At 41.8% G+C, this 13,892-nt stretch overlaps 1 protein-coding gene across 2 annotated transcripts in view; it reads right to left on the reverse strand.

Moving 5' to 3' along the window:
* MCOLN2 (mucolipin TRP cation channel 2) overlaps positions 1 to 13,892 on the reverse strand; it is a 57,961-nt gene that overhangs the window by 21,939 nt on the left and 22,130 nt on the right. For both annotated transcript variants that reach the window (XM_086717431.1, XM_086717432.1), the window contains exons 3-7: positions 11,152 to 11,325; positions 9,166 to 9,319; positions 4,088 to 4,163; positions 3,886 to 3,982; positions 1,608 to 1,707 (exon numbers count right to left, since the gene is read on the reverse strand). In XM_086717431.1, the coding sequence (XP_086573557.1) occupies positions 1,608 to 1,707; positions 3,886 to 3,982; positions 4,088 to 4,163; positions 9,166 to 9,319; positions 11,152 to 11,325 (601 nt within the window). The remainder of the gene's footprint in view (positions 1 to 1,607; positions 1,708 to 3,885; positions 3,983 to 4,087; positions 4,164 to 9,165; positions 9,320 to 11,151; positions 11,326 to 13,892) is intronic.

The raw sequence follows: 13,892 nt of genomic DNA on the forward strand, positions 1-13,892 counted from the left end.
TCCACTAGATGTCACCCTTGCCTTTGTCCCACATCCCCCAAAGCCAGGGCAGACAGTTTCCATAGACAAAGGTGGGAGGTGGGGGGGGGGGGGGGGTGGGGATCCACTTTCTCAGCTGGTTTCCAAACTTCAACTTTTTAAGGGTTTCATGTCACATCATTTTATTTTAAATTCATATTCTCCTAGTAACAGAATCTGGTTTCTTCAAAAGACACGGCTCTGGGAGAAACTCAGATGTCAGTATTCCTACTAAGGGGTCTGTGAGGTTAGTATTTCTCTTCACTGGCCACAGAAGGGAGCCAGAACTCTTCCCTTTTGAGTAATAGGCAAGGAAAACTCCCCGACATCTAGCAGCCCTGTGGGGAGGAAGGAAACACGTTTGACTGACTAACGCTTCAGTCATAATGACTGTTCCAAACCACATTTCATTCGTGACAAAAGTTAGCTTTTCTCACATAAAATAGCTGAACCTATACCGGACTAGGCATCTGATCTGCGTGTGTCTCTGTGGGAGGCAGCGTGTGTGCTGGGAAAGAGGAACCGCTTTCAAACAGAAAGAAACTAAAACTGTCTACGCGGACTAAAACCTTGAGTCAGTTAATGGAAATACTGAAACCCAACCTTCAGAATCCTTAAGATGGATCGTAAAACTGAAAAAGCAACAGGCCCACAGACAAATCTAGATTAAAACAAAACTAAAAGAGTTAAAAACCATGGGCATTTCACATTTTATGTTGTCCTGACAATCCTGTCTGAGGCAAACGCAGTTCAACGAAACTTGTAAGTGAAAAAATACTGACAATCCATCAACACCATCCTGACCCCTCTGTGAGAAGTTCCACAGAGTCCACTTTACATTACGGACGAAGACATGTTTTCTGAGTAACCACCGAGTAAACCCCCCAATGTTTGGACAGGCTGCTCTCTGAGCTCCGAGGGCCTTGATCCTTCCCTGCTGTCAAAGGTTCAGCTCCAAGTATAACCTCCCCAACCATCACTGGTAGATTTTCTCCCTCTGCCCCCAAAGTTAACCTTTGCTTTCTTTATCCCCATCCCTTTTCACCTCCACCACTTATTCCTATTCGTGACACATCAGAGATTCTACAAGCCGGTCGATCTCACTCACTAAGGCGTTTTCTTCCTTTTTCCATAGTGCCCAGCAACCACTATGTGCCAACTCTTGTTTTCGGTGCTTTCCTTGACATTTGAACCCACTGAATACTCAGCATCCTGGAAGGCAGACACTATCATCACCCTCATTTTATAGAGAAAGGTACTTAGAAATAGAGAGGTTAAGTGATTTGTCCAAGATCACAGGCATAACGAACAGAACCAAGACCCAAACCCAGGCTGTCTGGCCCCAGAAACAGTGATCCTAATGACCGGGAACCCCTTCTCTCTTAAGGTGTGTAATCAATCAACATCTACTGGAACTGAACAAAAAGGCAAGGCTTTAGGATATTCTGTATAGAGTTAAATGCTTGATAATTTTCGGGAGCTCTTTCTTCCTATAGCCATCCAAATAAAGCATTTAAACATCCTGAATCCCAAAATGAGTGTCAAAGATCATCCATAATTCACAACGGGCAAGCATGGGACATACTTACTAGATCCGGATATGTTCAAGTCTTTACATTCTTCAATTTTAGCATCACTGCCAAAATAGATTTTGATCTTGCCACTGTGAGCTTTATTGTCAAAGGTAATCTGGAGACACAAATGTATGGAAAGGTTACCGCCCAGCGGAAAGTATGGTATACTAGATAAACTCTGCTTCAAATATCACTGGCATCCGAACAGCATGCTGATTCAAAAATAATTCTGGGGTGCCTGGGTGGCTCAGTCAGTTGAGCGTCCAACTTCGGCCCAGGTCATGATCCTGTGCTTCGTGGGTTCGAGTCCCGCGTGGGGCTCTGTGCTGACCGGCTCAGAGTCTGGAGGCTGCTTTGGATGCTGTGTCTCCCTCTCTCTCTGCCCCTCCCCCATTCTGTCTGTCTCCCAAAAATAAACATTAAAAAAATTTTTTTTTAAATAAAAAAAAAATAGTACTGATGAAACTGTTCTCATCATGTGATTCCTTCACAAGTTTCTTTTTTTTTTTTTTTTTAATTTTTTTTATGTTTACTTACTTTTAACACAGAGACAGAGCATGAGCAGGGGAGGGGCAGAGAGAAAAGGAAACACAGAATCCAAAGCAGGCTCCAGGCTCTGAGCTGTCAGCACAGAGCCCGACACAGGGCTCGAACTCACAAGCCGTGAGATCATGACCCGAGCCAAAGTCAGATGCTTAACCAACTGAGCCACCCAGGCGCCCCACAAGTTTCTATTATTAATGAAAGAATATGATCCAAAGGGTAAATACGTGGAATCTACTGAATCCATCGTACTGAGTCGTATTCAGGTTCAGAGAAATCTTGGAGCAAAACAACAACCATTAGTCCCAGGAACAAAAACAAGATTCACCAGTCTTTGACAAGAGAATACAATTATCTCATTTATGATACTGAATGGAATTTAAAAGCATTGGCTTCAACTTATTCCTTTGGGTATGAAATTCTAGGTCTTTGCTAGGGTTGGAAACTATTTTTCTGTTTGCTTCAAATGCTACGTATAATGCTTTCAGAGGTGACAGACTGCTCCCAAGCTCCAGGCTGAATTTAAGATTTCCAAATGCCCTCAATCTTCCACATTATGTTTCTGTCATTTGGTTTACAAGCGATACGTGCTGTGAGTATCTTAAGGCTTGAGAGAAGTACGTTGGGGGCTTTCCTATGGGAGAATGAGGCCCCGTGTGTGCCAGGCTTAGCAGAGGTGTGCTCACAGCTCATAGGGACTGAAATGGGGCCTGCAGGTTTAATTCTCCAGCCTCTGGTTTGGTCCGAGTGATATTCTTGGATTACATAGAACGTGGCTTATGTGTAGAGATGTGCAGGCACTTGGGGATTTAATTACAGATCACCTACACAGTCAGCCCTGTGAGCTCTTGGCCTGAGGATTTTTGGGGATTTTGTAATGTGTTTTGTAATGTGTAAGTCACCCCAGGGAGCTTAATCATGCTCTTCTCTGCCAGAGACATTCTTCCTCACCACACCTCAAGACTTATAATTACTTTTATCTCTTTGTTTATTTGTTTTCCGGTCTATCTCTTCCACTAGACTGTAAGCTTCCTGAGGGCCACTGCACCTCTTCAGCAGGGCAATGCCTGGTGCGTAGGAGGGACTCATTATGTATCTACTGATTGTTGTTGAATGGAGCACTCCTCTGAATTGCTTTAAGGGTGTCACAAACAACTGTCAGCTCAGCATTCAGTTTTGTCCCACGATAAAGGGGGGAGGGAGGAAGGGAAGGAGGGAGGGAAGGAGGGAGAGAAAGCATGAAACCCATGAAATGGGGAGGCAAGTTATTCTCATAGATACGAACACATTCTCTTCTACTGCACATACCTTCTCCCAAAATAAAAGAAGCAACAGCTAAGCCTTTGCAGACTGGCCCTCAGATCAAGGGGGCAGTTTCTGCCTTGAGGTTTGAAAACATTCGCTACAATAGTTGCAAAGACCTTCCTTTGAAAATAGGAAAAACATCCTAGACACTTAAAACACTTGTCATAAACTTTTTTTCTAATGTATTAGGGGAGTAAGAGGTCAAAGCCAATTTTGAAAATTCCTCTTTCCAGCCCAGAAATCTGGCTTTAAAAGGCTGGAAAGGGCTTGCTTCATTTTCCAAAATCATGGTCTCTGGATCAGCAATGCTAGAAAGTGTCATTAAGCTGTTTTAAACACCACTGCCTCTACACATGTATACAGGCTGGTGTGTTTTACACTTGGCATCTACAACAGGAATAGAGAAAAAATAATAAAAACCAGCTTCAGAAAGACAGACACTTGCCGTATTATGAAAAACGTAACAGTCCGGTAACTCTCGGGAATGAATCGTCTGTAGGTCAATGCCTTTGAGGTGAAAGGAAATTTCAACTTGTAAGAGCCTGAATAAAAAAATATTACAAGATATAAATTATCATAGTCTTACTATCCTACTCTGCTCTCCCCATCCCTGTCTCCTGGGAAGTGAGACTTAAAAAGGTATTTACCGATAAAATTCCAGTCTGAAGAATGACGAGTTCTTCCACTCCTGAGGGTATGTGGAGAGGTCTAAGTGAACACAATCTAGGGCAAGGAAACAAGAAAGACTGTTTCAGGCAAGAATCGAATGCTAAAAGGAGTGGGGCAAAGTGTGCTGAGAAGCAGGGTACTTAAAGTATCTCTCCACAAAATCCGTATTTTTTGTAACAAGACCAGTAACTTTCCAGGAGAGAATCTGGAACTACCACTCTAACCACGTGATCAAAGTTAATGTCACCAGTAAGGGGATAAACAGACATCATGCTCCTCCGGAAATAACGTACTATTTGTGTGGTATTCCTGCCCTATATGCATAACCTCAATCAAGTCATAAAGAAACAGAAAAATCCAGTGAGGAATTTTCTACTCTTTTAAAATGTCAAGGTCATTTAAAAATAAAAGTTAAGGAATTTATTTTGCTCCAGATTAAAGGAGAGTAAAGTAATTTGACAACTAAATGCATTATGTGATGTTGGACCAGGAAAGTGGCAGGGGGTGTGTGGGACGGGCACATGGGGTGGGGGTGGGGGGCATGGGTGGGCAGTTTTCTTTTTCTATAAAGAATAGGACAATTGATGAAATGTGAATAACGTTTGTATATTTTAGTGCCGTATCCATGTTCCTTCATGCTTTTGAACGTGAAGTTGGTTATGTAGGAAAATGTTTGTGTTTTGGGGAAATGTACACCGGCCTATTACACAGGTAAAGAGACATCATGTCTGTACCTTACTCTTCTACGTTTCAGGAGAAATATTTATACATTGGAAGAATGATAAAGCAAGTGTGGTAAAACGTTAGCCTTCGGAAAACCTAGATGAAGGGATACAAGGAAATCTTTGTGCTATTTTGCAACTTTTCTGTTAAGTCTGATGCTTTCCAAAATAAAAGAGAGAAAAGAAACTTATGTTTTATTTAAGTAAAAACAAATTACGAGCTGTTAACTATAAAAGAATGATTCCAAGAACCTCATATAAAAATAGTCTCATCGTTGGGTAGCTCAACACCTTGGCAGGAAAAGCAAGTACGTCTAGAAACAGTGAGCGCCTTTCAAGGTCACAGAGCTCTGACACAGAATTGGTGGGAAGCCAGCCTGCCTGACTCCTGCCCAGGCTGTTGCTGCCCCTTCCTGCTGCCTTTGAAATGGAAACGCCGGGCCTCCTGCAGTGCCTGGTACTCAGAAAGTGCTCTAGAATCTTGGTAGACTTGACGGCTGATTCTTTAAGCATCTTCTCCCACTGGGCTTTGGAGCAGCAAAGACCTACCATCACTTGATCAGTATATGACCTTGGCTTAGCCACCTAGCGTGACTGAGCACCAATTTCCTCACTTGTAAAATGAAGGCCAGACTGATGATACTTAAGGTCCTTCTACTTTTACCATTCTTATTTGAAGATAAAGTAAAAGAAAACAAAACATTTAAACTAAATTGACTTGAGCCAAGTGGCTATACTCCAAAAAGAGAAGGAGCATGTTCAAAATCTCTATGCCAGATACTGTCCTAGGTCTTTTTCTCCTGTATTTCAATCAATCTATTTGTTTTTTTCACTTTTAAAATATTTCTAAAATGGAAGAGTCTTTTTTTATTAGTATTATTTTCAAGTTAGTTGACATACAGCATCATCTTGGTTTCAGGAATAGGACCCAGTGATTCATCTCTTACATATGACACCCAGGGCTCATCCCAACAAGCGCCCTCCTTAATGCCCATCACCCATTTAGCCCATCCCCCCACCTCCTCCCTCCAGCAACCCTCCATTTGTTCTCTGTATTTAACAGTCTCTTCTCTTATGGTTTGTCTCCCTCTCTAAAACAGAGGAGTCTTAAAAAACATTGATGGCATCTTAGATTCAGAGAAATACAACAGCATTTGTTAATTTTATACTGCATGTAAAATTCACCTTATAAAAGTCTATTTGGTTATTCAAATTTTGTAATTGTAATTCTGGAGTTACACTTTTTCTAAATACACATTCAGAGCTCTCAGAAGGCCGGCTGACCTGATGTCACAGTCATTGCTAATGAGACCACCAAACACATGATAGTAACAAAACCTAAGAACTGAGGGTTTTTTCCCTACAGATGGCAAAAGCCCTAAGAAAAACATCAAACCTCAAAGAAAACAAACTGGTATTAGAGTAGCAGCCTCATCGCTCAAAGAACCTCATTTACAGAGCAGAATACTGCAGTGAATGAAATAACAACCCTCTCAGAGATAAAAGGAAGGCAGATTATAGATGTTCTTTAAAAAACAAGGAAAATGATGAAATGGTCATGATGCCTCATGCTGAGAACATGTAGAAAGGACAGGATAAGAAACTCAAAATCTGTGTTACAGAAAATGAAGCACTATTGTATTAGAATGATAGCCATCTAGGGGTGGCTGGGTGGCACAGTTGGTTGGGCACCGACTTCGGCTCAGGTCACGATCTCGCGGTCCGTGAGTTCGAGCCCCGCATCAGGCTCTGGGCTGATGGCTCAGAGCCTGGAGCCTGCCTCCGATTCTGTGTCTCCCTCTCTCTCTGCCCCTCCCCCGTTCATGCTCTGTCTCTCTCTGTCTCAAAAGTAAATAAACGCTTAAAAAAAAATTTTAGAATGATAGCCATCTAAATGTTGTAAAAACATTTTTTTTATTTTAAAAAAAAAAATTTTTTTTTAACGTTTTTATTTATTTTTGAGACAGAGAGAGACAGAGCATGAACGGGGGAGGGGCAGAGAGAGAGGGAGACACAGAATCGGAAGCAGGCTCCAGGCTCTGAGCCATCAGCCCAGAGCCCGACGCGGGGCTCAAACTCACGGACTGTGAGATCGTGACCTGAGCCGAAGTCGGACGCTTAACCGACTGAGCCACCCAGGTGCCCCTGTAAAAACATTTTTATTTTTTATTTATTTATTTTTTTTAACGTTTATTTATTTTTTTGGGACAGAGAGAGACAGAGCATGAACGGGGGAGGGGCAGAGAGAGAGGGAGACACAGAATCAGAAACAGGCTCCAGGCTCTGAGCCATCAGCCCAGAGCCCGACGTGGGGCTCGAACTCACGGACCGCGAGATCGTGACCTGGCTGAAGTCGGACGCTTAACCGACTGCACCACCCAGGCGCCCCTGTAAAAACATTTTTAAAAGCAGGATTTACAACAGTCCCCCCCAGTGACGCTAAACTATAAAGCTACAGGTCTAGAGGCAAGATATGTCCACAGCATGAATTAAGGGAAACCCTTAGCTTGAAATGCACATTCAATCATGCAACTAAATATAGACCCACAGAGAAAGTGGGCATACAGGCTGAGCACACCAAAGGATGATTATCTTAATAATAAAGGTGATGCAAAACTCATGAATAGGTAATCTAGAACAGCTTCTACTAATTCACCTATACAAACTCACCAATTGCCTCACCAATGGAGTCTAACTCAATTCCTACTTCTATCATGTGCAGGCTTCCTCCAGTGTGTCTGAGAAAAGAAAGTCTAAAATTTGGTATCAAGTATTTTAAGAATATTCTTTACATCTTTTGAATAGATATGTCAAAAGGTTCTCTTTGACAAGTTACATTTAATAAGTCAAAAATACAACTAACTTGCTAAAACAGTCTCTCTTAAAATGAAGTCAAATTAAAAACCAACTTCTCTCCATTTGGTTAAAACTACTTCATATTCTGATAGAAGGCAAATGAACAAGGATACTACTGCCCAGTGGTCAGGTAATAAATCCTGCTGTCTGGCACTGCCTGTCTTGCCTAGCCACTGAGACTGACGTTGGCCACATTTCTTTCATCAATTTTCCAAGAAAAATCAATTGAGGAAAATGGCATATGAATCACTGGAAAATAGTGGTAAGATGCATCTTAATTAAGTCACACATTTTTAAGAGGACAAGGGGCGTTTCAAGGCTGCTGGCCACAGAACCAGGCCACTGACACCTTGATGATCTCTGAAAGCCACCTGGGACCTTTGATAGTCCTGGCTTATGGTCTGTTTCCTTCAGAGTCAAGAGCATGGGACAAATTTACTCATGCAGAGTTTCTGAACAGGAAGCCTGTGGAAACAGACTCAGAACCTCTGTTTGGTTTGAAGTAGGCACCACACTCAGTGCAGAGCCCAACGCAGGGCTTGAATTCATGACCTTGAGATCAAGACCTGAGCTGAGATCAAGAGTCAGACGCTTAACCGACTAAGCCACCCAGGCATCCCTCAGAACCTCTGTTTTATAGAGGTGTTCTTCTATTATTTTACCAAAGTGTCCTAAATTGGATTGTAGGAAGTATGGTCAAATGAACCGTGCGATACTCTCTTTTTCATAAAACCATTTCACAATTAAAATGCTCCTAGGACCCCTACTCCAGAACTGTTCACTTCTTGAGGAGTCATGACTGATCAATCTTTGTAGCACATAACCCCAGTACATAAAACAGGAAGTGCCTTGGGCACAGTAAGTATACAGCAGAGATTTGTTAAATGAATGACAACCACCCCCCCTCCAGAGTCTTAAGTCAACCACTTTGCATTTACGTATGATGTGCTTTTAAATTCTTAACAGAATGGCACAAAATACTTCTACTTGATTAGATACTGACTTTTTGCCAAGCCATCTCCTAAAAGAGAAAATGAGTTGCTAACCACAATTCATCTTTGAAGAACATGAATGTATTTAACATATAATAGCAAGAGCACCAAACATTTTAACATGCATTATTTCATTTATAAATATAGACTCTTATTTTTTTTTTCCAAAAGCCTAATTGCCTCCTCATGGAGGGAAAAACCTTAACAAACAGGAAACACCTGTGCATTTACCTCAACAACCCCCCCCCCCCCCCGCAACAATCTTGAGTTGTACCAAGAAGTTCCATAAATGCTCCCCAGTCCTATGGCAGTAAACTTGCAGTTTCCTGAGGCAGCACCCTTTGCAGGCATGTGTTAAGGCCCCAACTATGTTAGTTAGCTTAGCGAAGCAAAGTTGATCCATTTGAGCTGTCAGCACATGAGGGGATGTTTGTTCTTACCACAGAAGATGATAAAGGCATATAAATGAAATTATCACCACATTACCTATTTCAATGTCGCTGTCAATATTCAGTGTCTCATTAGAAGGAAACATGGTCCCTTTCTTGTAATGCTGCTTACAGACTTTTAAGCCAATTCTATTGTCTTCGTTTTCTCCATAACCAAGGGTCCCCAGGGATATGTTCTTTAGCTGATGATACTATTAAAAATAGTCAAATAAAAATACTTATGAACTTTTAAGAGTTTCATCAGACGTTACAACATACGGAATACACTTTTAGCTATTTTAAATTGGGTATATCAAAGTCCTCAATGGAACTCCCCCGTGTAAAATACCACAGGGTGATTTTCTCAGGTTGGGCAGGAAACACCCTGCCTCACGGAACTCAGAACTCAAGTAAACATATTGACAGAGGCTCCCCCCTCACTGAGAGCCAAAGTGAGGTGCCCTGACGTCACAGCAGACTACTGTCCCCTGGCTCCAACCCCCACCTTAGAAAACCACACTGGCCTCCAGGAGGTTCCTGGAGCTCACCAGGCACATTCTTGCCCGGGCCTTTGCTGTTCCTTCTGCCTAGAACCCTGTGTTATCTGACTGCTGGTTCACTCCTTCAGATCTTGAGTCAAATATCACCGCTTCAGCCAGGCCTTTCCCTTACTACCCAGTGAAAGTTGCAAACATCCATCAGCAGCACACAGGCTCCACCAGGCACTGCCAGTCTCCTCCTCTGCTTTATTTCACAGCAGTTATCACTTTCTGACATACCACTCAGGACCCAAGCCATCCACACCCCACAGCTCACAGTAATGAACACAACTTACATTATCTTACATGAACTTACAGTAGCTCTCGTCAACAGGACGCTACCATCGGCCTATCTGCACTAACAGGGCTTCATTAACATGTCTCTATCATTCCAGGAAACTTTTGTCCAGGAACATAACAGCTACAAATAACGCTATTGTTTATTTCAGGAACATCCAAAACAACTCATTTAGACCGATCATCAATTTGAAGATCTAATCTAATTAATTCCAAGACTCTTTGAAACCATGCCCCTCTCCCCACAAACCCTCACCTTGTTGCGTCCACCAATCTGAAACCATTGCATCCCGTCTTTAGCCAATTCTAATGGAGCTCTCCCCTCACATTGAAAGACCCACCCTAAATCAGACTTCAAAATCTGTATTTGGACTTTGCCCTCTTCACCCAAGGCACTGATGAGTAGTCAAGGGAGTGTCTCCTGTATTTCCGTCAACAAGCTCAGTTTTACCAACATGTTTTCCAGGTGGTGTTTTCAGGCAGCTAGCATTCAGTGCTACCTATTTCACTTCATTTGTGGGGCTCTCTCCTCCAGAATTAAGTTCTATAAGAACAGGGCTTTTGTTCATTGTATTCATGATGTTTTCCCAGTGTCTAGAACAGTACTCATACATACTAAGCCCCCAAATATTTATTGAATGAGAAAAAGAAAAAATAAGATTAACGATCTCTCTCCCCTAAATGCTTTCCTCAAGGTCCATCAGTCTGGTTTCTCGATACCTGCTTAGATACAACTATATCATATCCTACTCTATATTCATAAGATTCAGCTAGGCTTACTAATGGTAAGACATCAAAACCGAGATCCTAGAATCTTACATTTGGTATCTCATTCATCAAATCTTCTGAGATTATAAATCTACTCTTGGCTATTTGAACTGGAGTAATCTCCCAAAAGTAGTGGGAATAAAGGCTGAATAAATAAAGGGACAAATAAAAAAATACACCTTTAAGAAAAATGTTACGCAGGCAAAAGGCATTGTGTGGAAATGTAGCCGGAGAAGCAGCAATGAACATTTTTTGACAGGCTGCAAAATTTAAATTAGAATATTTTAATATATGTGTGCGTGTGTGTGTATATATATATATATATATATATATATATATATATATATATATTTATTTATTTATTTTTTTTTTTGCTAAAACAACAAGGTCAAGTGTCAATATATTCTTAAAGCGTAAGTCATTCCCAACAAAACTCTTACCTGACTGAGAGCAAAAAAGATGCTTTCGTAGGCATCCTCTTGGGTATATACACTGCAACTATAGTCATCTTCATCTGTGCCAGAATATCCTTTCAGAAACAAGTGCTTAAAAGCAACAGTGTTCTCTTCTTTGAAAGCAACCACGAGCTGGTTACTTAGACCAAAACGAACCAGCTAGAAAAGGAAATCAAATAGGAAGATGTAATTTTTACCATTTACCAGGGCAGGCAAATGCATTCTTATTATCATCCACCCCCCCCCCCCACCCAAACTTCAGCAAGAAAAATCTCACTGCTTTGGTGTTTACTAACCACGTTAGTGTCAAAATACAAGTCCCAAAGAAGAACAACCTCGTCAAGCTATATCAGCAATTCAAAATAGTGTAAAATTAGAGGAAATTACCACTGGGATTGTTTTACCTCCCTGAGGTCAAACCCATTCACTGTCACCAAGCACCCACCTTCTGGGGATAAAACTCCCACTTATTCTCCCTTATGCTGTATCCCAGCCTGAGTGTGGGCACCAAGGGCTCTCTCTCTTTATCAGGAGGGAATGTATTCTCCCTGCCTTTCTTGGAGTCCAATAAGTGGGGACAATGAGCAGGCAGTAAATGTTTACCAAAAAAACCCAGGAAATTACACACTCAGCTACACACATCAACAACCTCTCCTTCCCTCTCATGCATGCAGGCACGTGCACACACATGCAATGGCAGAAGTCAAGTCAAACCTTCCTAAGTCCTGTCCCCCACATCCTTCCCCATCTACTCACTTCATCTTCTCATCTGCTTTGAAGACAATACAAGTCCAAAAATTTTGCCCCAAGTCTTCATCCCACCAAATACCCAAAACGACTTGGGACTTGGTTTCTTCAGCAATTCGACTAGATGACTGTGGCCCTTCTGTTATTTGCTGTCACCCCATGGTGGGATATGACAGACTGCGTGGCTCTGAACAAGACATCAACTCATGAATCTTTCAGGTGAAACAAACGTTAATCTGCACCTGCCAACGTACACGTTGTTTTTTAGTGATTTTTATTTTTTAGCTTTTAAATTTTGCCTGACTTTTTGGAAAGGCTGAATAATTAAAAATAACAGCTACCATTTTTCAGCAATTATTATAGTCCAGGCACTTTACTAACTGCATTACAAGCACTATCTCAGTTGCTAACACAAGATAAGGTGGTCATCCTCACTTTACAAATGTGGAAACTGAGACTGAGCCACATTAAATTGCCCTAAGGCACCTAACTAGAATGAAAGCCAGGTCTAACTCCAAAGTCACTTGACTACACTACGCAATTTCCCTCCATTGAAGAATTTGTCTTTGGGACTCTTCTTATGGAAAAGAATCTAGGTGCTAGCTTCCCAGAATTGCAACTACTGTTTGAGAATGTACTTAGATGACACTCATTAGCATCTGAGCCTCACCAGGTCACATTCCTCAAATACTAAGTCAAAGGATTGAGCAATTGTTAAAGCCCAGCCAGTCTAAGGAAAATTATCAGAAAAGAAGCCCCACCTCATCCAACCTGGGCTGGAAATCAGGCAATGGAAAACTAAAGGCTTTTCTGAGCACAGGACATCTGTCAGTGGTGCCCGTAGGAGATGCCGGAAAAGGTCAGGTTGCTTTTTGAAAGCCGAAAGTAAACCAGGGAACCCATACACACATGATTGTTTCAAAGTTTTACTAACAACTGATACACAAATGAAAAAAACAAAACAAAACTGGTATACACACACATGAATTAAGTTCTTCAGTCAAAGTCTGCCGACTGCTTACTCTGTGCTGAGCTGGGATACAATGTGAGCAAGATCAAGTTGCATAGTGTTGAATAACAGGTCTTACCATTGAGTGCCAGGGACTGTGCCTAAAATTTCCATTTTAATTTTTTTTTTTTTACTTAACTATCCAACACCCTATGAGGAGGATATTACACTGGGCTCCACAAGGACAGGATTTTTTTTTTTCTTTTCTTTTCTTCCCCACTACTCAGGAACTGGAATAGTACCCATCACGATGCCAGAGTCAAATACTGAATCTGTTGATAAATATAATCCCATTTTGCACACGTGAAGTCTGAAGTCAAGGAATTTATCCAGGTTGGAACAGCTAGAAGGTATCAGAATGAGGATACAAATACATCTATTAGGTTTCCACGTTCCTCCTGTTGAACACCTGGCCACCCTTCTTCTCAAACGGAGATACTGCCAACTTCACTCTAGAAGCAGGGATATTCAACCCAATCCTCCCACACTCAGACTGAAGCTTAAACATGCATGTGCGCGCGCGCACATACACACACACACACACACACACACACACTGTGTGGGGAATGGATAACTTGACCAAGAATGTGGCATACTATTTGCTGCCTTTTTAAGCTACCGCCTTATTTAAACTCCAAGTTCATCAACTCAACTTTGGGAATGAGAGAACACGAACCACTCCCATCTGGCATCAAGAACAAGAAATCTCCTCCATTCTATTATTCAGAGAACAAGCTAAGATCCACCTATGTGGCCCGGCATCAGGTTAAGGTTGGGATTTTCAAAGCGTCTCTTAGTAGAGAAGAGAAACCCTAGGGAGGAGATCATAAGTCCCAGTCCTGCTATGGCAGAACCCTACCCTCCCTATGGAGCAAGAGTAAGGAGATGACGCGATTGGTCAAATAGTTGACAGAAAAATAACCCCACCAACTAGCCTTTAAGATTTGCTGAAACTATGATATAAGTCAGA

This window comes from Puma concolor, chromosome C1, assembly GCF_028749965.1.
Source record: "Puma concolor isolate L17-30 chromosome C1, mPumCon1.1.hap2, whole genome shotgun sequence".
Taxonomy (NCBI): domain Eukaryota; kingdom Metazoa; phylum Chordata; class Mammalia; order Carnivora; family Felidae; genus Puma; species Puma concolor.